Source organism: Gadus chalcogrammus, chromosome 8 (assembly GCF_026213295.1).
Source record: "Gadus chalcogrammus isolate NIFS_2021 chromosome 8, NIFS_Gcha_1.0, whole genome shotgun sequence".
Classification (NCBI taxonomy): Eukaryota; Metazoa; Chordata; class Actinopteri; order Gadiformes; family Gadidae; genus Gadus; species Gadus chalcogrammus.
Genome location: NC_079419.1, coordinates 15,691,386 through 15,718,885, shown reverse-complemented (window position 1 = coordinate 15,718,885; position 27,500 = coordinate 15,691,386). Strand labels below are relative to the sequence as shown.

Genomic DNA, 27,500 nt, shown 5'->3' with positions numbered 1-27,500 from the left:
GTGTGTGTATTAGTGTTGGTGTGTGTGTGTGTGTGTGTGTATGCGCATGCTTGCGTGCGAGCATTAGTGTGTGTGTGTTAGTGTTTGTGTATTAGTGTGCGTGTGTATTAGTGTATTTGTGTGTGTGTGAGATTTAATCAAGTGGAAAGTACACCACAGATTCATTCCCCACCGGCGCCTGCGTGGGGGATTCTTGGACTGCGATCAAGAGGCAACCTCGCAATTGTGGAATCGTTAATTTGCAACCATCTGCCCGTACTTGTATCTGCATGGATTGTTTTTTCATAAAAACATGTGTAGGGTTACAGAGAAATTGATGTCGCGGATGAACTGCAAGTAACCCACGGAACACTAATGAGCTCATCGATGAGGTTTGAACTGAAGCACATTTGAATATGCATTTGAGTACACAACGTAGCTACGTGTGTCACCACATTTAATTCAGGACACTGTTGTTGTTGTTGTGAATCTCTTGTTTCCGTGGGGCCTTCCTGTGCCAGATCACGCCGTTGACAATGATAATGAAAACAAGCAGTATTGCATTTCATTGAAAGCACTTGAAAGCTCACACAACTACTCTGTGTGACATTGTTTTGCAGCCGGCTTAGGGGAACCGGCGAGTTACATGGATGTTGACGCCTCCCTACTCAGCTTCCCACAAATATAGATATCAAATTAGGTGCTGAACGCAGAAGACAAGTCATTTAATTGAGCAAAACTGAAACTTAGAAGGACAACAGCATCAACATCAACAACAACAAGGTCTCTTTAGATTTTGCGGATAATCATGGGTTGGACTTTGTTTATTTTGAGCTGACGCCTGCCCAAGTTTGGTTTTACCATCATCAGTATAACTCAACAGAGCTGGTTTACTCTCTTTCTGGAATATTCTCTAAAGACATATTAGTTACATGCAGTCTCAACCCGGAACACAGGTTGTCAACAAAATATCCAATAAAAAAACGGGTTGGATTATAGTTTTATACCATGTTTTTTGTTTAATAACATGGATAAATATCTATAAAGTATAATTAGCATTTAGTACCCATACTTAACCATGTTAATTTCTTTGATTGTCAGGTTGTTGCATGTAGTAATCCGATAAGTGGGATTACACACGTTAAAGTTTAACGTTAAATGTTACAGATAAATCATTTCAAGTTGAAATGCCTGCAGTAATACGATCGACCCGAGGTCTTCTTATAATTAAAGCATAAGAGAAGCTGTCGTTTTATGTTTTAAAGCAAAATAGAGAATAAGCACATATTACAGAAGGTCAGATATGAGGTTGGGGGCGCGTTAGCGATAGGCTACGGAGAAGGCTAACGTTGAATCTAAGCTCTCCTTCCACTGAGCATATTTAGCAATGGCCAAGCTCTTTATCTCAGAGGACTAAACAACACGGGGGCAATGGTGGGACGTTAAGTACTGAAATGTGTCTCCTTCAAATTTACTTTCGATATCTCTCAGGGATTGAGTTAATGCTGTGTTGTTAAACTAACCTTCCAAGTCTTTTAAAAATGGGTGTGGTTGATAAAATTCTTGGGGATAATTTGCATTTGACTGCTGACATCCAAAGTGTCCGAAACCAACATTTCGGACTCTGGTAGTGATCCAAAGCTTAGCGGATTTACTTTTAACCGGAAGGTTGCTAGTTCGATGCCCGGCACCCCCTAGTTGAGCGTTGAGGATGTAAAAAGCAAGACATCTAACCCTAAGGGCTCCTGACGAGCTGGTTGTTGCCTTGCATGGTTGACAAATGATGATAAAGTTAGCATATTCCTAATAGTCACTACGATAAAAGCTACAATTTTAAGGAATAACATATTCTCTTAAAACTTCTAACTCAAATTTCAGACATCATAGGTTCTAACAAAATCAAAAGAATAAAAACATTAACTCATCCAACCAACAGAAAAACATGGCTGAGCAATGAGGCAAAAACATGAATCATATTTGTATGGGATGGTTTTGTGTTTTCTTCACCAAGAGGCCTTTCCTCTTGGTGAAGAGGAATATGATATTTACTAAAAATACCAGATACACGAATGCTTGAATTCCGAAAGCCTAGGCTCGGAACTATCTGCTGATATCAAAAACATCTGTTGAAGTTCAAGGTGTCCACATCGAGAAGGTTTGTCACCCGACACGCTCAGCGGCGAGAGGGAGGATGCTGAACACGGAAACCTATAAGGGGCGGAGTCTCACAGAGCTGTACGTCGCCCACCAGGGGGCGACGTACAGCCCGCCCCCCCTTGGCCCTCCCCTAATGTTGTTTACAGGCTACATAAGATGGGCGGCTTACATTGGACCATGGCCCCCTTGAGTACGGCCAGCGCATTTCCTGTTACCAAGACCTCGACAAGACCAATACCAGATCCACTTTCACCAGATCGATAGTTATAATTTTCCGGGAGAAACCTTTTGTGTTATTGATTTTGGTTCCGCTTCCCACAGATTTCATGCGCGGGCGGCTTTATCCCAGGCCTACCTAGTGTGTACGAGTCGCCATCTCAGCCCGAGCACTTCAATATTTTAGTTGTTATCTTTTCTGCGTGTTTCAAGGGCAGTAGACGGCAGATAGGGAAGACGCAGACTTAACTAGTAGAGATTGTTCAATTCAGGGAACTAGTGCGTTTTGATACTTTTTAATCGACGTTTCGAGCTCAGTGTACGACAAAACAAATCTATAATGCATTTTTAATCATAACATGCTTCAGCTACAACTATATTTTACCGTGTTCAACAAGACACTTTTTCACACTTTCATACGCAGACTCAGTTAGCCACTTCTATTTCTGCGATGTTTCCTGCTCTGAGGAACGGTACACACGTTCCTCGGCTGTAATGGTCTCGCAATTTCCCGCCATAAGCCGAGTTCCAGCACTGCCCGAGGAGAGACGGAGAGAGAGAGAGAGAGGGAGAGAGGGAGACCATGCAGGTAGGATGGGCTTGCAAATAGCCGTCTCTAATAACACAGGAATCCAAAGATACAGGATTTTATTGTTATCCGCCTCGCCTTGCCCCCGCAGCCCATCTCCACTCCACACAACGACACTCTCCGCAGCCATTAGACAGAAACCATGATAAATGGGCTCCATTTTGAAGCAATTTTCTGTACAATAACTGTGCCCTCTCCCTTCTCCCATTATATTTCTGCCTGCCTTACGGCTCACTACAGCGTGTATTACATCACGCCGGCGTCCCAGCTGGTAATCCCTACCGCCGCATGCAGCGTTATCATTATTAAGCCATGGGTGCACTTTCTGTAAACATTGAGCTGCAAAGAAAAGATGAATTGCAAATGTTGGGGATGGGGGGGGGGGGGGAGGGGGGAGAGAGTGAGAGAGAGAGAGCGTCAAGGGGTTTGTGAGGGGGGGGGGGGCGGGGGGGATGTTGACAATTTTGAGTACAGCACAGTCATGCGAACATAGAGGAAACGTGTCTGTGTCACGATGCTAGCCGGCATGTGAGGCCTGCGTGTCGGCGACAGGTCCTCTCGCTGGGGTGATGACGCCAGGCTGTCGCCGCTCTAAACTTCCCCGTCAGGAATCCCTCAGATCCCTCTTCACGTTCGCTCTTTGCCTCACACTGAGCCTGCGTCCCGGCTACATTTACCTAGATTGCATTCACACCTTCTCCCTCCCCCCCTCTCCCTCTCTCTCTCTCTCTCTCTCTCTCTCTCTCTCTCTCTCTCTCATAACACATCCCCTTTCCCACGAATGTGTACAGTATAATTCAGGTCTGCTTTACACAGTGGTCCTGTGTAACACCATTATGTGTTACCAAAGGAGCGAGCAGCAACCACAGGCTTGGGATGATTACTTTCCTAATACAATTAGGAAAGTAATAGGACAACAAAACATAGGGGAGCAAACCCCAACATCTCTGCGGAGGGGGAGACGCTCCTGTGCCTGCTCTTTAACTCTGAGGCTCACTAGAGGTGATTTCTCTGCACTCAGACATCAATACCAAGGTGATGGATCTACCACCACCATCACCCGCGGCATTGCGGTTATTGCTACCTAGTTCATCTCCAAGCCAAGTGATATAGACCCCCTGCATCCAGGTAGCTGTTAGCCTTTGGCAGCCTGACCCAACGGCTCTTATACAGTTTAAAGAGATAACGCCGGAACGTCATCTCTTTAAACTGTATAAGAGCTTTGCATTTAAATGGCTGCGGAAGCCCCTCTATCTATTATATACTGCAGCAGGCGTCACCCAGCCTACGTCTCCGTGATATATTGAGCCGTGTGCTCCTATAGAAGGTGCGGAGGAAACATAGCATTCTGGGTTTTGGGTCGATGGCGTCACATTAAGGTCCACACACATTTTTTTATTTAAAGTTGAATTGAGTTTGAAAGTTTAAATCTCGGTTGGAGCACTAGTATGGAAACAATGATTGAGGAACCACTCTAAGTAACTGGAGAGCAGTTCTTGATTGCATCCGCACCCGCTTGAGATATATTGAGGACACCATGAGTAAATGTGGGAGGTGCAAATGGCTTTTACCAGTGGAGATGCATTTGGGAAGGATTTAATAAATGGACATTGAATTCAGTTAATCAGCCTTGATTTGTAAACTTGACCTAAAACTGTTGCTGGGCACAAAAAAACAAGCCTATTAACCCAATTAATTCAAAACATCGCGGGAACGAGCCTTTGATTGAGTGCAACAAAAACAACATCCATCATTAGAATAAGGAAGCCGAGAGCGTTGTTATGATTAAGCTCGGCTGGGTAAGGGCATGGCTTGTTTTAGAACATTTGAACAACATATAACTGGATTACACACACTTGAATCACACTACATAGCAACAAGAAGATGATCCACGTGGCCGGAAGGGTCCGGACCACGTGTTGTGACCCGGAAGAACCGTCCAGGTCACCTGCAGGCTGAGCCTCTGAACCACAGGGACGAGTGGAGAGGAGACCCAGCCGCCCTGGGATCACGCCATTGTGTACGCCGGATCGAAGGCGGCAAAACAAACGGGGTGAAGGGGTCCAATGCTGCGCTGTGAACAACTGCAATGTCTCATGGGAAAGGAAGAAAACCGCTTCACCGACGACAACACACTCAACAACTCTCAATGTTGCTGCCGACAAATATTTAAATGGAGACCATCCAAAGTCCAAGATGCGGATGTTAAAAAACATATTCTGTCCTTAACAACATGAATTTAATGCAATGGAATGGTCGGAACATAGCTAAATAAAGAATATATTCCCTCATAAACTCTTAATGCAGTTAACGCATGATTAAGTGAATCCAAATCCAAGGGGGGGAAAATTCCATTAAATTATGCAACACTTAAATGTCAATTCCATGTGGCACTACGCATCCAATGACTTTTGCCCTTTATTCAAGGAAAGACGCACAGCTAATATGCTTGGATTCCTTCATGACAAATGGTGCCATGCTAAATTATAAAGACTTAGTTGTCTGCTTGTGTGTGTGTGTGTGTGTGTGTGTGTGTGTGTGTGTGTGTGTGTGTGTGTGTGTGTGTGTGTGTGTGTGTGTGTGTGTGTGTGTGTGTGTGTGTGTGTGTGTGTGTGTGTGTACAACGGTCCCTCAAATGAACGATTATGCTACGATGGAGCCGCAGTATTACAGAGTAATAATAATAATCCAAGATGCTATTAAGCCAACGATAATGCTTTCAGCCAGGAAAGTTATCACGGAGGAAGCACCTTCCCATACATACAAACTGTTGCTTCCATCTTCTGCCACGACATAGCGTAAGAAAGTATTTAACCATCGACCGTGCTACTGCTTGTAGAAATGTATTCTACAATAGCGGTAGAGCTACATGCTATAGAGCCAGAGCTATACCACATAGCTAGTATTACCCATGCATGCTTTAGAGCCAGGGCAATACTATAGAGCTAGCATTACCTATGTATGCTAAAGAGCCAGGGCTATGCCATAGAGCTAGCATTCCATGCTGGAAAGCCAGGGCAATGCTATAGAGCTAGTACTAGATGGGCATGCTTAGGTAGGCTATAGCATGAAGCTAGCCAAAATATAGAGCAACATATTACTACATATTCTTTTTTTTTTTGCATTGCACTTACAGAAACTCATTCTGTAAGTGAAACCATTGATTAGTAGACGCCAACTTCAAAGTGAGTGCAGTATTGACTCATGCTGCCTGTGTGTTCCATCGAATTACACACTTTGTAAGACTCCAATTGACTGCATACGTTAAGACGATAAGCAGTCGAGCACACACTGCCTGTTTCTAGGAGGCGAGGCAGCCCCTGCTCTCTCTACCTGCTGCCGTCCTCCAGAGGGGATGTGATGAGGGCGTGCAAACAAAAGAGGGAGTCTGGGCGGCGCATAATGGAGGGGATGAGGACGCAAATGAGGTGAGGGGAGCAGGGAGCGACGAGGAGTGACACGGAGACGAGACGAGAGGAGCGAGGAGATGACAGGAGTGGAGAGGGCATGAAGAGCGGGGAAGAAAGGAGTGGAGAAACAGGAAGGGGAGAAGAATAGAAGATTCAGAATCTATAATTCATCACAAACAACCGGCTGGCAACATCCACCACTTTGCACCTCACACCAGACCGGCTCTGGGGCCACAAATGAGGCCATTACTTTATTCCACCGAAAAACGGGCAGAAATAAGGAACGGAAAGGGGAAGGGAGAGAGATAGAGATAGAGAGATAGAGAGAGAAAGAATGAAAGGGAGAGCAAGGGAGTTGTGGCTAATCATGAGATCAATATTCTCTACCACGGTCAACAGCAGGCATTTTGTCTTTTCCCGCTCATAGTCGATTTGTGATTGCAGAAGATTAACATCATAAAAGAGACTTGCAGCACGGTATAATGAGAGAGAGACATGGGCGGGGAGACAGAGAGCGAGTGAACGAGAGACAGAGCGAGAGCGAGGGTGCTAGAGCAATGGACATGGGTGAGGGAGGGAAAGTTATAAAATAGGTTTATGCCTATATATGCCTAGATATCTTTCTAGGGGACTGACCTCTTTCACTACGTGATAGGAAAATAATGGCTGTTATAACAAAGAGGGCTTTGTTCAGTTCAGTTCAGTAGGGAATATCTAATCAATGCAGAACCCAAGCCACAGTAAACAGGGATAGGAAATAACATCTCTTTGTATACACTATGTTCAGAAAAAAACATGCAATCGCCTCTAACTGTACTAATCTAATTCAACACTTGGGTCAGGCCATTAGACGTGAGATCAGTATAGGTGAGAAATATGAACGGATCATTTGAATTGCTTATTATTTCATGACTTGCTTCTGAGGTTGGTATTTTATCAGCCTAGTCTTTCTAAACAGTGTCTGGAAACCTCATTACAGCAGTATGAATAATGAGCAGCAGCAGACTGCAGAGAGCCCAGAAAAGGTAAGTGTGCAACATCCTTTTGCATATTATTTTGTCAAAAGCCACTGCGCTTCAGATAAAAGAAGCAGTGGGTGGAGATATGAAAAAAAAAAACTTTTTGCCGTGTACGAAAGCATTTTTGTTGAAAGAGTGTGTAACCTTCCCATGGTTTGGCCTCACAAACAATTGCAAATATATTGGTAGAACGCTGAATCTTTTCTGTACCTTTAATGTCAAGGGTTAAATTTCACTTTTACTGTAATCACATTTTTTTCCATTTCCATAAAAGTGCAAAATGAACTCTATACAATGCAATCCAAGCATTAAACGTTTGGGGTTTGTATGAGCAGTGTGGAAGAAGGGGACGTTTATGGTAGGATGAATGGGATTAGTTATAACTTGGGTTTGATGGATAAATATTATTAATTATATATAACATTAAAGCTAGGGTAAGCTATTTAGTTTAGAAGCTTTTTTTTGTCAAGATTTAAAAAGTTGTTTTAATGATAAATAAATCAAATGATCTGAAAAAATTAGCCACAAATCTGTAATCTGCAGCTGTCACGGGCCTCCAAAGATCCAATCAGCCATCGAACCATTTCATTCACCCAAATAAAATGATTGGATTGCTTTCAACACATATTAATACATTCATTCATTCATTCTCCTAAATTGAAATGGGCAGTATTCTACATTCTCCTTATCTATGCATGATTGGATATAAATACTGTGCGTTATCAGTTTGATTTCAAAGAATTATTATATTAATTGTAGTATATTATATTAGTCCATAGTATAATATATAAGGCTAATAGGTGCCTATCTTTACTGTCAAATTACAATTGTGGTCATATTGTTAAAAGTACATTTGTTTGTGGTGGCGGTCAGTCACTTTAGGCATCATTGAGCTGCATATGTTAGAAGAAATATCTTATATATGATTGGACGATCAGTCGAAGATGGGTCTGGTCTGACGAATCAGATAAGACTATAGCGAGGACACCCCTACAATGTTTAATTTTTTCCACAACGCTCGGTAGTGCTATTGCTAAAGATAGCGAGATGGTCATGTGTATTTTTATTTAGCCTACCCTAGCTTAAATCAAGTGTGAACCAATAGAACATGAACTTTCCCATTTATCTGTCAACTGGAGAAAGAGGTCTTTCACAAATCAAATATAAGTGACCCCAACTAACCCTGTATGAAAATACATGGATAATACAGAGTGAAGCATTTTTTTATATCAAAAATGCATAAAAAACATTGAATGAACATTGAAATTGACTGACTAGGGACACATTCAGTGTTATCAACAGTTATCTGTTGAATTTGAATGCATTTCAAGGTTTTACTTCAATTTAACTTTGACCTCTACATGGTAAAAAACAACAACAATTCAATAAATATCTTTCATTCGTACTCCCGTTGTACCTTCCTCTTTCATTCAACTAACCCTTCTCCCTGTTTTATTAGTTTTTCTTTCTTTCAGAATTTCGTTCTTTTTCTTCCTTACACTCTTCATATTCCTTTCCCTCTCCCTTCAATCCCCTTTTCCTGTTGAACACCTGTCCGTCTGTCTGTCTGTCTGTCTGTCTGTCTGTCTGTCTGTCTGTCTGTCTGTCTGTCTGTCTGTCTGTCTGTCTGTCTGTCTGTCTGTCTGTCTGTGGGTCTCTATCTGACTGTCCTCCCTGTGTCTCTGGGCAGGTCTCCAGTTGACATGACGAGCTGACAGTCAACAGCCAAACCTTGGCTCTGGTCCCTGGCAGGAGGGGGTGGACACACAAAGAGGTAGCCTCAGTGCTTGCGGGCTCCCCTCACTCTTCTGAGCCAATGTCAAAAAGGCCCTGCCTACATTTCCCCCCTTCCTCTTGTCGCTCTGCTTCTGTATCGTTGGCTGGAAAAATAACAACTTTCAAAGAGAGGTACAAATCCTCATAGGGAACGACACAGCGCCCTTTGTCGGAGGAGACAATTGGAATGGATACGTTGAGAAAGGTGTCCTCGACCTCTGGCACCGTTCATTCCCCAGATGTTTCCGCTTCCTCGGAGCCGTTGTACTCTGACCCGAGTGTCGTGTGATAAACCTCTTTTGGGGTTACTCTTATATTGTGTATGTGTGCGTGCACTGTGTGTTCGTCATCTAACCCTGTTACAGGAACATAAAGACAAGACATTAAAGGGCACGCATGCAGAACGCATGCGCTCTGAGATGGGTACTCTTCCTCTCTTGATGACCTCTCCCTGCTGATGACCTCGTCTCCTCTGTCTCATCCTCCTCTTCCTCCACCACCACTGTCACCACCGCTACGTGGGAAAGCCCCCCCCCCCACACCCAGTATGAGACACTCGAGCGAGCGCGATGTGAACAACGCCCCATACTCCGCCCCGTACCCCCTCAGGCGGCCTCAGGAAGGAAAGGTTTAAGCGGCCAATCATGCCGGAGCCTCCTCAAAATTGCACTACTGTCGCTCGGGTCGGTTTGTTTTTCCACTCGCTTAAGCTTTGGTTCCTGCGTCTGCTCTGCCTCGCTCCCTCTCCCCCCCTCCCCCCCCTGTCTCCGCCAACCCCCGGGTCTCCCTGTCCGCCCCGCCTGAACACACACTTTAGTGGTTCGCTCCGTCTGCTGAACCAGCCGAACCTGTCCCGGATTCCTCCCGCTCGTCTGCAGACACTGTCAGGAGAGCAGATCTGCGTTGAACGGCGCACACGTCCAATGGGTACAAGTACATTCTTGGTTATTATTATGAATGAGCGTATGGAGTGGAGGTAATGACAATCGGACAGTGTAAGGGTGATGAGTCTGAATCCCCTGAAGGTACAATGAAGACGTATTGTTGGAAGCCAAGTCGACTGTGATCAACAGCATTGTTACTTTAGATCTGGAAACTTGATCTGCGGGGTGCTTTTTAAATTCCAACAATGCAAAGCTATTAAAATATTTAGTATGAACAGTAATATTAAGCCAAGCACAAATGTGATCCATACATGGATGACAAGAGAGACAGCGCTGAGGGGAAGCATTTCTATAGATATAAGGACATCCTCCTTTATGTTCTTCAACATTCATATGATACGACGGAAAGGGAGGAAGATAAAGTCAGTACTTCAGAGGACAGTGCGAGGCAGCCTCTTTTATGGACAGACTGAGGCGGAGCTGCCCTTTATGTGGGCCGCCAGGCCTGTCCGCTGGTGTGATTCAAAATCTGTTTGACAGTAACACAGAGAGTGTGCAAGACAAACACTTTGTCACTAGTTTAGAAGACAGGAACATAACTGACTGCATAACGTAGCCCTCCGAACCAATACACCATGTAGGAACAGCGACTGTTGACATTTCAACTGAGGTAAAGGATTTCTTCTACAAGGCCACATTTTGGTCCAGACAAAAATGACATAAAGTCAGAGGTAAGGGGTGCATGACGTTGGGTGTTGTTTAAATGGCGCTACTCTACTCAATGCTTAAGCACACTCAAAAAAATCTACATTTTTCCTTCAGCACAATGAAAAAGGTGTGTGCTTTTCAACTTTTTAATATATCTTGCATTCAGTTTTGCTTGCTTATCCCTTTTTGATTGACATTGCTCCGTGCAAATGAAGAGCTGAACCAGAAGGACTCCAACACACTTGACCCAAAGATACAGTAAGGCCCAATCCCATTTCTACCCCTTACCCCTTCCCCTTACCCCTCCCCCTTGTTTTGAAGGGGTAAGGGGAAGGGGTAAGGGGTAGAAATGGGATTGGGCCTTAATAGAGCTGCACATAGTAGCCAATATAAAAACCCTACACATACATATGCGAGAAAAGACAAATATGTAAATTCAATTAACTAAAGCTCCCTTTTAACTGGAAGGAAAAAACTACGTCCTGTCATAAGGAAAATAATCACAACTTATTTGTGTGGCCATTGTTGGGCCCTATAAACTATAATCTCTTGCAAATTCATTATCTTTTATAGGTTCATCCTCAACATACCTCACGTTGCACATAAACTGGATTATGGTTTTGCAATTGAAATGCAAATCACCATGCTCTGAGAGTTGCTAGTGGATGGTTTTATACATAAAGGTGGAGAGAAGAGAGAGCAAATGATAGAGAGAACAAGGTAGAGAGCAAGAGAGAGAGTGATGGAGAGAGGTGGAGAGAGAGAGCAAGTGAAAAGGAGAGAGAGAGGGGGGGGGGGGGGGGAAAGAGGCAGCGATAAAAAGAGAGGGACAGAGATATGGAAATAAAGAGGGGGTGATAGAGAGAGAGGGGGAAAAAAGAGCAAGATAGTGAGAGAGGGAGCAAGAAGGGGAGAAGGATAGATAGAGAGCAAGAAAGAGGGAAGAGAAGGAGCAACGGAGATATAGAGAGCGAGCGAAAGGGAGAGAGCGAGTTAAATATTGGAACATAACCATATCAGAAGTGGGGGACCCTGGAGCAGGCGGAACCAAAGGTCTGATCCGTGGGGGGAGCGATTAAGCTGTGGCTCACGGGCCACAAGGGACTGAAAGGGCACCGAGAAGAGCTCATTACCAATGATGGCAGAGAAATGAACTCACACACACACACACACACACACACACACACACACACACAGACACACACACACACACACACACACACACACACACACACACACACACACACACACACACACACACACACACACATTTAACAGTTATGTACAAACACACTTCCATCCAATAACAGACACACACACACTGGTTCACCAGCACAGTAATGCACACACATACCCATATCGTATCGCAAAGATCACAAACACGTGCTCATTCACATGACTTTACATTACACACATTACAACACAATAAAAAAGCGTGTCTGTACACTGACACACAAAAACATTTGCTCAAAAGCACATAATTGCACACACACACAAACACACACACACACACACACACACACACACACACACACACACACACACACACACACACACACACACACACACACACACACACACACACACACACACACACACACAAACACACACACATACACATTTACATCCTATAAAAGAGTATATATCTCACACCCACAAACACACACACCAACAACAACAAACAATACCAGCACAGCAGTTATGTACACGCAACTCCAATAGCAGAGTAAAGTACACATCCAAAAAACTAGCCTGGCATCGCCAGACGAATTGCAAACTGCAAGTAGTCTGGAACCTCTCTGTTAATTTTCAATTTCCAAGGAGCGTCACCAACAGGCCCAGTGCGACATGCATCTGGACACAAAAAAGACATCTGCTTCTCAACCAAAGCCTCAAGTTCAGTCGTTTGTTCTTCATTTAGTGAGAATATACTGTCGTTTAAACCTGTCTCGACAGCGGAATCAACAAACCGTTCTACATCAGAAGTCTTTGTTGGTGTTGAAAATGCCTCTCTCTATGGCACCCTCATCGTATTTATCCAGACTCATTGTGGATAAACGGTTGTGATTGGTCGGTCTATCTTGTACCGGACAGAAATCCCTTTGCATGGGAGTGGAACCAGACCTTATCTGCATAGCAAATTAAACGTGAGCCAGCAAGATTCATCTGGTTCCCAGGCAAACACAAAACACCACCCGAATCCCATAGTGCATTAAAGCACCCTGACTCACACACACATCCACACACACACAGACACATCCCCACACACACACACACACACACACACACACACACACACACACACACACACACACACACACACACACACACACACACACACACACACACACACACACACACATGCAAATTATCTTGCATAGCAAACAAACACATGAATTCACCAGACGTACACATACATTAAAAACAGTACACTGCTTATAAACGTGCATTTCAAGTGGCACACTGGGAAATCTATTGTACTGTGAAATCCAAACCCAGATCAGGTCCCCAAGAAAAAGGGACCGGAGACAGAAGTGTCAGTACATCACAGACTTCAGCTGTCAGAAAAACAGGGTTACATGGAGGCCACTTGGATTCACTGACATACACTAGGGAGAAAAACAGAGCGGTAGAGAGGTAGAGTCACAACATAGGGTCGAGAGAAAGAGAGAGGGAGACAGAGAGAGACAGAGAGAGACAGAGAGAGAGAGAGAGAGAGAGAGAGAGAGAGAGAGAGAGAGAGCGAGAGAGAGAGAGAGCGAGAGAGCGAGAGAGAGAGCGCGAGATTCAGAGAGAGAGAGCACGAGATTCAGAGAGAGAGAGCGCGAGATTCAGAGAGAGCGAAAGAGAGAGCCAGAGAGAGAGAGAGAGAGAGAGAGAGCGAGAGAGAATAACTGACACAGGGCAGGCTTGGTTTACCTGGTTGATGATGTAGATGCCGTAGTGGATCTTCTGTCGTCTGAGTATGGGGTGCAGGTAGTGGAGCCAGTACTTCAGATGGTTGTCTCGGTGACGGAATGGAATGATGATGGCAACCTGGAACAGCAGCAGGCACAGACCCAGGAAGTGATTTAACGGTTTAACACACATACAAACACATGCAGTCAGAAGCAAATGCAGACACGCATACACACACACACCTACACACACACACACACACGCGCGCGCGCATACAGACGCATGGACGCACACACACACAGAGACAAACACACACAGAGACAAACACACACAGACACACACACACGCACACCTACACACACACACACACACACACACACACACACACACACACACACACACACACACACACACACACACACACGGATAAAACAAGTACTTCCCTCTTCCCCATTGACTTTGTTTCAAAAAGCTTTGATTCTGAAGTGTTTTTAACACCAAAATGCGCAATTCGATAAAACTTCTAATATCTGATGGACTAAAGGGGAGATCACAAAGAGGCGCATCACTAGATACGCAGACCGTTCAAAAAACACAAGGCACCTTGGCAGAGCGTGTCGGGCTCCACTGAATGGTGCGCCTCTGGAGAGGGGCTGCGTGCCCAACCGGCCCATTAAACGTGATTAGCAGGAAAATAAATGGATTCAATCAGACTCCAAAGTCTTGCCTTTGTTTGCTTTGCTACTGGGTGAGGACGGGGGAAAATCCATTTGCATCCACATTCGCCATTGTCCAACGGTCGGGTGGTTTGGCTGTTGCTGTGGCAACAAAACGTCAGTGGTGAAGTAGCAAAGCCCGTCTCATACTTGATTTGATCAGCGGCCGAGGCCAAGTTATACACTGATGTGCCTTGTGCTGAAAAGTTGATCATATTTAAACATTTTTGCACGCCTTAAAATACGCTAAAAGTGCTTCTCTCTGCGCAAGAGAGAAGCGACGGCGGGCTCGCCATACCAGAAGAAAACATCAGTCTGGCTGGTGACATGCTTCTAGGGACGTGCCTCTGTGTGATCGTCCCCTAGGGGTCAAAAATCAATACCTACACTGGTAGACATCCAGACAGCCAGACAATCTGAGGGAAACATACACAGAAAGGCAGACAGCCAACCAGACGGAACAGAGAGCCAATTGGACAGGCAGACGGACAACTAGACAGACAGACAGATGGCTAGCCAGACAGGAAGCCAGATAAACAGAGAACCAGAAGAAACAGCTAGACAGCCAGACAGCCTTCCAGAAGGACAGACAGACAGACAGCAAGCCAGACAAACTGCTAGACACCAAGAAAGAGGGACAGACAAGGAAACAGACAGAGACACAGACAGACAGTAAGCAAGGTAAACAAATAGAGGGTCGGACAGAAAGATAGACAGACCGACAGACAGACTGACAGAAAGAGAGTAGGATGGTAGGACAGATAGAAAAATAGAGGGAGGGGTAGACAGACAGACAGCGAGCAGGACAGCCAGACAAGATAGACGGACAGACGGTTAGCCAGATAGACGAATAGAGGGAGGGAGGGACAGACAGACAGACAGACAGACAGACAGACAGACAGACAGACCTTCCATCTGGGCCGACAGTCGGGGGGCGTGTAGCGTCCGCCGTCCGTCACGTTGGGGTTCTCCTTCTGCACGCGCTCCATGGTCATCTGGGAGCTGAACTCTATCAGCAGACGGCCCACTGGGGACGCAGAGAGGGGAGATTGACAGATCAACCAAGAGTCAGAGGAGAGGGAGGAGGGGCGTGGGTGGGCCGGAGGAACCGCAGAGGAACAATACAAAGTGTATAGAGGAGAGAAAAAGAACCCAAATAATTGTAAATGAATAAATGGGAATAGGACGTGGATGAAAGGAGTTAAGGGGTGGAGGTTGGGGAAGTGGATTGAAGGAGAAGGATTTGGAGAGGGATGGAGAGGGAGACAAAGACAGAGAGAGACACTGACAGAGACACAGACAAAGAGGCAGAGGGAGAGTTACTTAAGCATCAAAGTAAATGTGTGTGTGTATGTAAGCGATGCTTGAGAAAATAATGGTTCCGAGGGGACCCGCTTTGCATAACACAGTGTTTAATGAGATGCACAGGGCCTCACAGAAATATAAATTCCTCAAGAAGAAAAAAGGGATAAATAAAAACACAGACTTTGAAGTTAGTCAGAGGAAACACAACAACATGAAGTGTAATTATGCAGCTCAGAAGCAAAAACCTCGCCATGTGTTGGTCTGCCATACATCTATCATAGTCTCGGCGGAATTCAGAGTGCCCAGATGTGTTTATGAGTGTGTTTTCGAAGTTCCCATGTGTGTTTGTAGGGTGGATGTGCTATGCCTGTATATCCCTGTCTTTGAATGTAATGCTTTGACTCTTCAGAATGTGATGGTAAATGTTGGCGCTGTCCAAGTACTTAGTGCTGATCATAAAGATCTCGTAGCGGGGTTAACAACATCCCCGCATGCTAGACGTTTACAGCCGTGGACTGAACCTGAGCCTCAAACTACAAAATAAGCGGGGCATCTTTTATACGTTTTATGATTAACACTTAGAAGTAGTAAGAAAAACAAATAGGACAAATGTGAACACGGTAAAAAGTACATTCCATTTTCCACAACATATGTAACTGGTGATAAAGTTCTCCATGAGACATCTGGAAAGGGATCAATTCAATGTCATCCCAGCTGTCAAAACCAGGAAGCGCCGGTTTGCCATTATAGCAAATCCACCATCGCTTTAATGAGTCCTTCTGTTGTCAAGTATCTTATTAGCTTAAGATGTCTAAAAGATTTCATCATCCTGCGCTTTAACACAAACAGAAGCGCTAGAATAGAACTGTGTATATGACACCTATGACAGCTTTTAGTACGCTTGTATCTTTATTATGGGATTGCCTCGCTTTATGGATAGGGACAGGGAATACTTGACAGCAAAGTGGGTTCGAAGGAGAGACGGAAAGCCTTGTAGCATAGGAGAGCCGCAGGTGGGAATCGAACCCGGGTCACCACAAGGTTGCAGCGCCTTGGTGTGTAGTGTGTAGTGTGTACCTGCTTGGTGTGTAGTGTGTAGTGTGTAGTGGTTTGAGACACTGAGCCGGCCTCAACTACAATGACTTCATTGCAGTAAGGTCAGTATTATAGAAACAAGCTCTCTTAAAAGAATGAAGATTAGGGCTCCGTGTGTGTACAAACACGTCATCTTATAATTGATACATCAAATTGGCCATGACTTCCCAGGGCCGGTGAGCTTGCTAAAGCAAACATGATACATCTCCTCTTTACTGGAAACAACAACGAAGAGGAGCCTGACTGAAGAGATTTAGTCGATGACGAAGGTCTTAGCTTCAATAAAATGTGCATTCCTCATCACAAGTAAACAATGTGTGTGCAGTGTATTTCATAAGCAAGTGTGTGTGCTTGTGTGTGTGTGAGTGCTTGTGTGTGTGCTTGTGTGTGTCTGCGTGCATGTGGGCGTCGGAGTGCAGAAAGACAGAGTCAAGTATTCAGGAGCTAATAACCCAGTTAGCATTGATGTGTGAGTTGATGTGTGGAGCAGCCCAGGCCCCACCCATCATCACCGCGCCACGCTGTGGTCGATGCCAACGAGGTTAACGTGTTCATAATGCATAATGTCTCCATCAAGCCACGGGGTCTGAATCTGAAACAGACCCCCTCAGACCACCATCCACCACCAGTCCTATCGGGCTAGGATCAGCTCAGGGAGCTACACGTTTCATCCTTCCTGTTGGGTTTCTGTCTGTGTGTCTGTCTAACGGTTAGAACAGCAACGTAGGAGGGGTAAGAAACTCTCTTCCTCTCGATCTCTCTTCCCCCTGCCTGTTCCTGTACAATCTCTCTCGTCCATGCACTCTGTGGACAACAGGGTGAGTTAGGATGAAGAGCGACGATCCTTCATAGGGTGAGCTCTGGTCTGGACCTGGAATTAAGTTGCCTTTCACTAGTCTGTCTCCTTCAGCTTGCCCCTAATAGACCGATGGATAAACACTTGAATATTAAATACAGACCCTAGTTATAGAAGAATGAATGAATCAAGCCTTTAGAATTCACAGACTATTGCTTATAATCTTACGATTAATTACCCCGCAAAAGGAAATATAGATTTATTTATATATTAATAATATTAAATCTAAATATAGTACACACAATAGAGAAAAAAACTGCTTTTACAACCCGTCTATTAAAAGGTACTGAATTGCAAAATAAGAAAAAAAAAGCTGTGTTCTAATGTGCGGCTAGCTTTATCGGCCGGTGCTAGACAAGCCCCACAGCACGGGGAGTGCACTTAGTTCCACCGAGGAGGGCTCCACTGGGAATCAAAGCCCTGGCCTGTGTGTGCCACATCCAAGCCTGGTCGGTGCAGTAACGCTGTTGTCATGGTTGCTATTTATGAGTTCCGACGTGGAGAACAGGATCTTCTGGTTTGGTCAGCTACAGGTTTGCTGCCAGGTGTAGATTATTGTGGCGTCACGCTGCGACACACACACGTCCGTGCGGTACTATTCCTCGGAAAGTAAAAATGGAAAAACACATTACAATAAGGTGGCAGTGTTTTGCTCGGTGAAACCTGAGATATCCCTCTTCAGTGGTGAGTGTCTGGACAGAGCTGCGGCCCACCGGAGACCACCCTCCCGAGGAAGCTAGGAGTTTAATCCTTCTCCGGGTTGAGACATAATCAATGACATCTTAATCTCCGGCCTGCCGCGGCCGACTCCTTCACACCGAGGTGAAGCCACAGACACTTGTGTGTCACACATGCACCCGCGTAAGAAGAAACACATGTATGCACACATGCACGGAACTCCGCTGATTCATTTGCATATTGGATTTACGAAGGATGGAGACTTGTTTGTTGGAGTGTTTATTAGAATATGATGTTGTATGGCTTCTTAAAAAAAGAAAAAAAAAGAAGCCATTTAAATTGAAAGGCAAAAACAACTTAAAAGATTTTCTTTCCTTTCAGGCATGTTTAACAAGGCTGCTGCAGCCCATTGGCTGTAGTGGAGACAGTCTTTACTGCAAAACCATATTTAGTCTGGTATCCAACACCCGTATCTTTACCTCTCTGGTTACTGCACATATTTTTTCTCTCTCTCTCTCTCTCTCTCTCTCAGCGTTTCCCAGGAGACACAGATGACACGAACCCAACAGGGTTTGCTGGGTAAAAAAAAAATGGACATCTTTCTGTAGGGTCAGTGACTTGGACATCAGTCACACCACTTCAATGACGCAACAACATGAGAAAGGCTTCATGGTTCATGTTCTGAGTCACATGATGTTTATGACCACAAATGATGGGGGAATAGAGAACAATATCAGGAAAAAAAGTGAAGACACAAGAGTGCAGTAGGAGACAGAAAGAACAGAGAAGAAAGAGTCTGACCAATGCCTTTCACTGACTCTGCCTTTTGACGATGGAGACTTCCAGAGTCTCATTGCTCTCTCTCTATCTCTAATCTATACAACTGCCCAAATATTGCCCATCATTGCTTATTCTAGTCTTGAAATTAACTGAGAGAGAGAGAGAGAGAGAGAGATAGGGAGATGGAGAGGCAAAAGGACAGATCAAGAGAGAGAGAGAAGGCATAGCATTGCGGGGAAGAAAGAAGAGATTTCAGTTATAAGTGAGAAAGACAAAACTACCCATCGAACAACCTGAGGCAGCCAGCTACCTAATTGCAAAACTCGCTCCTCTCCCCAACACCCCCTCTATCTCTCTCTGTCTTTGTCTCATTCTGTCCCTTCTAATCCACCATCTCTACTTCTTACTTCATTGCTCCTTCAGACTGTGGTTCCTGCAGCTCTCCTCCTTCCCGCTCTCTCTCTGAAGCAGCGTGCTTGTATTGCTGGCCGCACACAATAATTAGTGATTATCAAAGACTGCATTCAAGCATGGAAGGCTGTGCACTGTGTTTCTGTATGTGTGTTTGTGAGTGTGGCTGTGTCAGTGTCAGTGTCAGTGTGTGTGTGTGTGTGTGTTTTTGTGTGTGATTGCAAACATGCATTTGTGGGTTTGTTTGCGTGTGTGTCCATTAAAATCCAACGAGGCAGAAAGTTGAGATCTACTTACAGCACGATACACAAAAGTTCAATCGAATCATCAAGCTTGAGTGGTCAAACACATGTAACATGTGGAGAGAGGTACGAGGAGAGCAAAGGGATAACCCACGTGCATGTAGAGCTAACATGCCAGGAGGAAGAAATCAATACTTCAGTCAGCTCATACATTAGTTAAACAACAAAGCTACCGATGGACAAAGTATAATATGAAAACTACCGGAAACTGCAAAACAGAGACTTTTGAAAAATAAAACGTAATGTACAGTATATGCGAAGTACACTTTGTTTCAGATTTCATAAAATGCATAAACTTATATTGCTAGCCCTAGTGTGTTTCCAGGGGACCAGTTTCACTGTGGTACCACCTTTATTTGTCACCACCCTCTTTGGCGTGCTTAAGGCTGTGCGGTAAACCACGTCTAACGCTACACAACCAGCCGTCAGACTGCGGTGAATCACAGAAAGGTTCTCACGAGATGGGCTGCAGAATAATTTCAAGCACACCAACAGTTTTACGACCTGAAAAAAGGGTCCATTGATCATATGGGTGATTGGATTGAATTCAACACCGGCTCCTGTGTATACAAACCCTGTTACACACTGCGAGAAGCACAGCCTGGCCTCCGTCCATCTGTACAGGGCGCTTATAGTGTGTGTGATTTTGTATTTGGATGGAAGACTTTGAGGAGGGGGGGGGGGGGGGTGTTAAGCAGATGGAGGAAGCAAGGAACATAAGAACATAAAGAGAGAAAGCGACGAAGCGAAAGAAAGTGAGGAAGGGAGGTTGCAGCTTAAGGACACTTGGGGAAGCGGCACAGAAGAGGAAACCCAGTTTAGGAGAAAGAAAGGAAGAAATTAGGAAAGACCGAAATAAAGAATGAACGAAACTAAATGAACGAACAGAGGAATGAAAAAAAAGAGTGAATGAAGGAACGGAAATAAACCAACAAACTAACTGGTAAGAGAGGTAGGGTAAAGAGGCCGGTGCCAGCAAAGAAACAAAGATACAAAAGAGGAGATGGAGGAGGAGGGAGGGAGCGTCCTTAGACACAGAGCAACAGCTTGGTGGGAGATGGAGGGAGATGGAGGAGAGGGTGTGAACGCCCCAACAGGAGCCCACAGAGCATGTTCCAGCGTCCACAGCCCCTGTATCTGCAGCCTTCTCACCCCCCCCCCCCCTGCGCGTCGGATTAAGACAGATTAGAGTTGGTTTGATTAGATTAGATGAGATTAAAATAGATTAGATTAGATCAGGTTCATATTTGAATAGATAATTACTGCCTGTCAGGTTCTCGCTCTGAAACGCGCTGTGCCGTGATAAAGGAGTGGTCCGTTTCAAAACACAGAGCAATCAAAGAATTATCTGGTAGAGACGGCCACAGACAGTCGATCGTTTGGGATCTTAATTGCACAATTTGTCCCCTTTAATGCCACAGAAGTAGGTATTAATCAGCTGTTAATAAAACCTTGTACCTCGTGGAGCACACGCCTGATAAACCTTCTACCCTTTTAGCACACACAGTTGTCTAGAAGTCTGGATGAATATTTAATGAATGGGCAAATGGTTTAATGCAAAGCCGTAAGCGTAAACTCGTATAGTTATTTAGTTTCTTTGAGGCCATAGATAAGAGAGACATAATTATTGGACCATAGATTATCAGTATGCTGTTGGTGTAGGAATAAGCCATCCATAGTTATGTATGGCCAACAGCACTAATAAAGCTATGTGTGTGTGTGTGTGTGATTGTGGGTGTCCCTTGATACTGAATTTGGCACAATTTGGGTTTGATCACTCTATTACATGAAATCGAATCTGGCTGTAGCTATGAGACCGTCAGGCTCAATCAGTGCCATATGCCAGTATGTGTGGGTCTGTGTGTCTTAACGCTGTATGATTGTGTGTGATTTTGTGTGTTTGCGCTATATGTGTGTGTGTGTGTGCTGTATGTGTGTGTGTGCTGTATGTGTGTATGTGTGTATGTGTGTGTGTGTGTGTGTGTGTGTGTGTGTGTGTGTGTGTGTGTGTGTGTGTGTGTGTGTGTGTATCCAGCAATGGGACTTACCGCCCCTATTCAGCTGGCACAATATTGTGCTAGTTGGCTCACTCAAACTCTCTCACTCAAACTCTCTCACTCACACTCACACACACACCCACACACACCCACACACACCCACACACACACCCACACACACACACACACACACACACACACACACACACACACACACACCTGACATGCCATAATTCTCAGAAGAGTGTGTATAATGTGAAGAAGCACAATGCTTTGCCAGGCAGAGGCCAAGTTCACAGCCAGGTGATTGTACAACAACACAGGGCATAACACGATGTTGGGGCGGCAGGGTGGTGGGGTCGGTGCCAGGTGGACGCTACATGCTGGTGGCACGACCGCTGGACTGGCAAACACAGGGCCGAGCGGGAGCCTGGACGTTGGAACATGGACTCAACCGTTCTGACGTTTTAATAAATGAATCATACATTTTATTTATAACGCACTTCACATCAACTCAATGAACTCAAAGTGCTACAATGTACATGAAAAAGGATAAAAACAAAATAAAATACTTTAAAACTAGCAAAAAAAGAAAAACAGGGAAAAACAATTAAAATAGCAGTTTAGCCAAAGGCTTTTCTAAAAAGATGGGTTTTCAGGCCTTTTTCTAAAACAATCCACAGTCTGTGGGGCCCTTGGATGGTCAGGGAGAGCATTCCACAGACTGGGTGCAGCTGAGCAGAAGGCGCGGTCGCCCATAGTTCGGAGCCTTGTACTCAGAAGCTGGAGGAGGTTGGCCTGTCCAGAGCGGAGATGAAGTGAGGAGGAATGAGGGGTGATGAGTTCTTTGAGGTATAGGGGGGCAGTGCCATGGAGGCACTGGTGGGACAGAAGGGAAACCTTGAATTGGATCCTGTACTGGCCAGTGGAGGGATTTGAGGATGGGTGTGATGTGCTGGTACTGCCCCACCCCCATCAGGATCCTGGCAGCACAATACTGGATGTACTGCAGCCGCTGGATGTTCTTGCTAAGGATCCTGATGAGGAGTGCATTGCAGTAGACCTGTGTTCTCTGGCATTTCATTGTAAAAAAGCAAACACATCCTTTTTGTTCATCCCTGTGTTTACATGCATGGTCACGGATGACCTCAAGGACTAGCTCATCACAAGACGCTGTTTTCATTTTCCTTCTGTGGCAAGGAATGCATTGAATGAAAGTTCTTTCTTGAATGAAAGAACTTTGTATTTGCGTTCAATATGTCCCATTATGTTCCCAACTCAGAAAGTCTGACTTCAGACTACAATTACGACACTCTGAATGGCTTCACAGCTGGCAGCCAAAGTCAAAGACAAATTACTGCAACTCCATCAGGACAAATGGAAATTGATGCCAACTATAATGTCACCACAGGAAAGATTGTTGCATCATTGTCACAACACTACAATTAAGGGCCCATTGAATTTCTAACTGCAGATTTTCTCCTTCTTGGGGATTCACTTCCCCAACCCGAACTAAGTGTAAGATAACCAGTGACTAAGGACTAACTATGGAACAAGAGTGCTACCTAGAACGGTGGCCTGGCTACCATTGGAGGAACCCAACGTTAAGCAGCATTAAAGCCTTGTGTGCAGTACACTTAAGCCGAACCAAGCTCATCTTAAAAACCCAAGGCTTCATTTCGCACATCTGAAATGACTGAGATAGCCATCAAGTACTACTGATGCAAATTCACTAGGTGTCTCCCTTCATGAAACGTGATCAGAACTAAGACTAAGACTGTTCAGCAGAGGAATTTAATCAGAGAGATAATTCCTTTCAGATACCATTAAGTAGCAGGTATGGGTGTGCCATCTTGCTCAAGCCACTAGACGTTTGGTAAAACAGTTTGTGTCGATCGATATCTGTAGATACTGCTTGCATTGCATGTCAGCTAAGTAAAGATTCTGTTCCGTGTTTGCCAATAAGGATTATTCTGTCAAACAAGAATGATCATAAAGCAAACATGCAGACATTTTTTACAGACAGACTGGTACAGCACACACAAACATGTGCACACACACACACACACACACACACTCACACACAGACTCACACTCACCAATCACATGCTCACAAATAATAAGCATGCATAGACAATGACCGGGACCTGATTACTTCAAAGACATCCAGTTGTTTTTTTTCAAGTGCAGTCTTTAGAATGTGATTGAAAAAAATAAAGAGAAAGAAGAAAATAGAAAAAAAAGAGTCATTACTTTTACCCAAATAGTGCAATGCGCTGGTAAAAATTTCACAGCAGTAACCTTTCTAAACATTGTAGTTACAGGGACACCAGTAGTTTTAAAGGGACACGTTACGGTCTATTTTGGGTTCCACGTGTTTGCTGCTTTATAATGAAACAAGTGAAAGTCGAGGGCACAATATAACTATTTAATCGTGGGCCCATTTAGAGCTCCCTCCTTTATTTATTCAACAGTGCATCCCCTTAATAAAGTGTCAAGCAGCATCACTGCTACACCCCTCAGAGGCGGCTGGAACCCCCCAAACATCTTAAACATTTAAAGGCCTAGGCCCTTGCACACTATCAATACTACAGCACCAGCACTATGTTCTTGTAGGAACCAAAGTCCTCAGTAGTTAGAAGGAATAATCACAACAATGAAGATGAACTGTATAACACCAGTACATGCTGAACATGCTGAATCCCAAACGATGACGGGGCATATATATATATACATATATATATTTAAAGCAGACAGAAAGCAAGGTGAAAAATGGGGGGGTGGATTTGAAAGAAACAATAATGAAAAAACAAACAAGAGTGTGCATCCTGCAGTGGGCCCACTACCGCTCCAGCGTTGGGCTGGTACGTTAAAGAGGCGGGACGGGGGGCTGGGGGGGGGGGCAATGAGGGAGTGCAGTACAGTAAAGGCTGTCCCAACAGGGGTCGGAGCCCTGCACTGAAGCTTCAAGAGGCCTCACCCACACAGCTCTGTGGAGGCGGAGGAGAATCCACCGACAGACAGACAGACAGACAGACTGACAGGCAGACAGGCCGACAGACAGACAGACAGGCCGACAGGCCGCGAGACGGGCTGTCACTGTCGGCGGGGCGCTAGGGGACAGCAGACCGGAGGTGATGAGAGGAGGGGGGGGGAAGTAATAGCCGAAAAAGAGAAAATGTAGATCCGTAATGAACGCAGACAGGTGGAACTTTGGTGGGAGACAGAGACAGAGAGAGAGAGAGAACGAGCAATTAAAGAGAAAGCGGTTGAGAGTGGGGGAGGCAGGGCGAGGGAAAGCGTGTCATCTATCTCACTAACATGGTGTCGTGAGCAAGGGGGCGCTGAACTGGTACGAATGTTCCTGCGTCTCTCTCCCTCTCTCCCTCTCTCCCGCTCTCGCTCAACCCCCCTCCCCCCTCTCTTCCTTCGCTCTCTCTCTGTGTTATCCCCCCCCCCCCCCGCCCTCTATCGCCGGTGACAATTCACTTAAATGGCAAGGTCCCCAGTACAGTAAGCAAAAAGCCATCAAACTGTTCCCCGTCTCCAGCCATAACTTCTATAAGACATAACTGCTCAAAGCGCTCTGCCTGCCCATCCCTTCCCACCTGATGGATGGCTGCTTCTGCGGGAGCCGTCTCCCTCCTGCTCACCAGCCTCTTCCTGTCACTTTGCACATCATTTGCACGCTGCAAGGCCTGTATAAACTATAAACTGCCATTTACTGACTGGGACATGTCTCCACATGCATTGACATTTGATGCATCATTGAACTGGGTGGACCTTTGTAGACAGCACACCCATGCGTGCACACATACACACGCACGTACACACACACGCTACTTACAGGGTTGGTCAGAAAAAAAGCATCAATATGAGAAGCTGCAAAAATATCTAGCAGTTGGGCGGACTATAGGCTACAGTACTACTCATGTACTACATTACTACTCTTGGATTTACCTTGTAATCCATCCATGGTACTACCATGTCGATGCGTACTACCAGCGCGGCAGCAGATTTGAATCAGAGAACATATGACCCTTTGTGAAAACCTGGAAAGTGAGGTTTCACTCTCCTCTTCTTTGTGGAATGGCGGGTGTGGGCCCTACCAATGGGGAGCCTTACAGTCGGGCTGCTTCACCAGGACACACCTCGACACAACCGGTCTGGACGGTCAGCCTCACCTTGCTGTGGGGACGGGGGTCCACCAAGGGGACTGAGAACCTGCAGGGGCAGCACCTGAAGACCCTACTGGCCCGATTATCCACCTCTGAAAACTAGGCGAATCTCACACACCACACGAGTCCCGCCTGACGACGTCCAATCGGTTTGAAGATATCTTTAGCCCTTCTGACCCTACGGGGAGCAGACTTCAGCCCCGATCCCCCCCCCCCCCCCCCCTCTCCCCAACAGACTTTTTCTGGTGTTGTTTGTGGCTTAGAGGGAGGGGCCAGGTGCACCCAACTATGCTGGAGTGTGGTGGAAAATAAATGGACATAATTGTTGCATAATGAAGTCGACGTCCCACTACGAAATAGAAGTGCCCTGAAACAAATAAAAGTAGTAAAAAGTAATTTCTAAAGAGAAACTTTGTTGAATTATTTATTAAACTATAGTGATTTGTTTGTTTCAAAGGCATATTTATTTAATCATGCATTTATTTATTTATTTATTTAATATTGACATAAATTGCATTCCAAAAAACAGTGACGAAGCAGAAAATAAAAGAAAATCCTTATCGTAATTCTCTGCTTCAAAAGTACCCTGTTCACCACTTCAACGTATTTAGGAGTTCCTTTTATTTTTTTAATATAACAAACAAACCCAAGGGATCCAAGGGAAAGAAACCCAGAAGCACTCTCCCTCAGAGGGGTGGCAGAGACACGCATCGACACTCAGCTGACCGGAGAGAGAGCGCGATGCACCGGTGGACACACACGCACGCGCACACAAGCGCAGCCACGGGCACATTAGCACACACACAAACGCGCACATGGACACACACACAAACACTCTTAAATGCACACACACATAGAACAAAACATACACACACGCACACACACACACAGTGACACGAGCATGAATACACACACGCACGTGCACACAAGCACATGCACACACACACACACACACAGTGACACGCGCATGAACAAACACACACACTCGCACATACGCACACACTGACACACAAATACACACACACACTCGCACTCGCTTGCACAACCTTTGGAGGTTGGCAGCAGTTCCAGTGGGTGCTGATTTAACTGATTTAACGGCCGTATTGCCTCCCTGACTGGCCTGAAACCGTGGCAACCCTGACTCTATCCGTCCCCGCAGACACACTGAGCGATCTGATTTCAACAGAGTGCACCGTTAAGTCCTGCAGCAGAGACACAGAGAGAGAGAGAGAGAGAGAGAGAGAGAGAGAGAGAGAGAGAGAGAGAGAGAGAGAGAGAGACAGAGAGAGAGAGAGAGAGCGAGAGAGAGACAGAGAGGAATATCCGGAACAGGGTGGAGGGGGGGTCTGAGCGAGTGAGCAGAAGAAAGAGAGAGAGAGGGACCATACAATGTGCAGAGGAGTCAAAGGAGGAGCACAATGAAGGAGAAGATCCACGATACGGAGAGAAGGAGGAAACCAGAGGCAGGGGGAGGTGATCAAAGGGAGGGAGAGGGAGAGAGAGACAAAGGGAGAAAGGAGAGATAGAGAGATAGGGAGAGAGAGAG

General features: G+C 45.3%; 1 protein-coding gene across 1 annotated transcript in view; it reads right to left on the bottom strand.

The window, feature by feature from the left end:
- The window catches only part of b4galt2 (UDP-Gal:betaGlcNAc beta 1,4- galactosyltransferase, polypeptide 2), a 92,228-nt gene that overhangs the window by 39,897 nt on the left and 24,831 nt on the right, over positions 1-27,500 (bottom strand). The window contains exons 2-3 of the mRNA XM_056597105.1: positions 15,261-15,379; positions 13,658-13,774 (exon numbers count right to left, since the gene is read on the bottom strand). Coding sequence (XP_056453080.1) covers positions 13,658-13,774; positions 15,261-15,379 — 236 coding nt within the window. The remainder of the gene's footprint in view (positions 1-13,657; positions 13,775-15,260; positions 15,380-27,500) is intronic.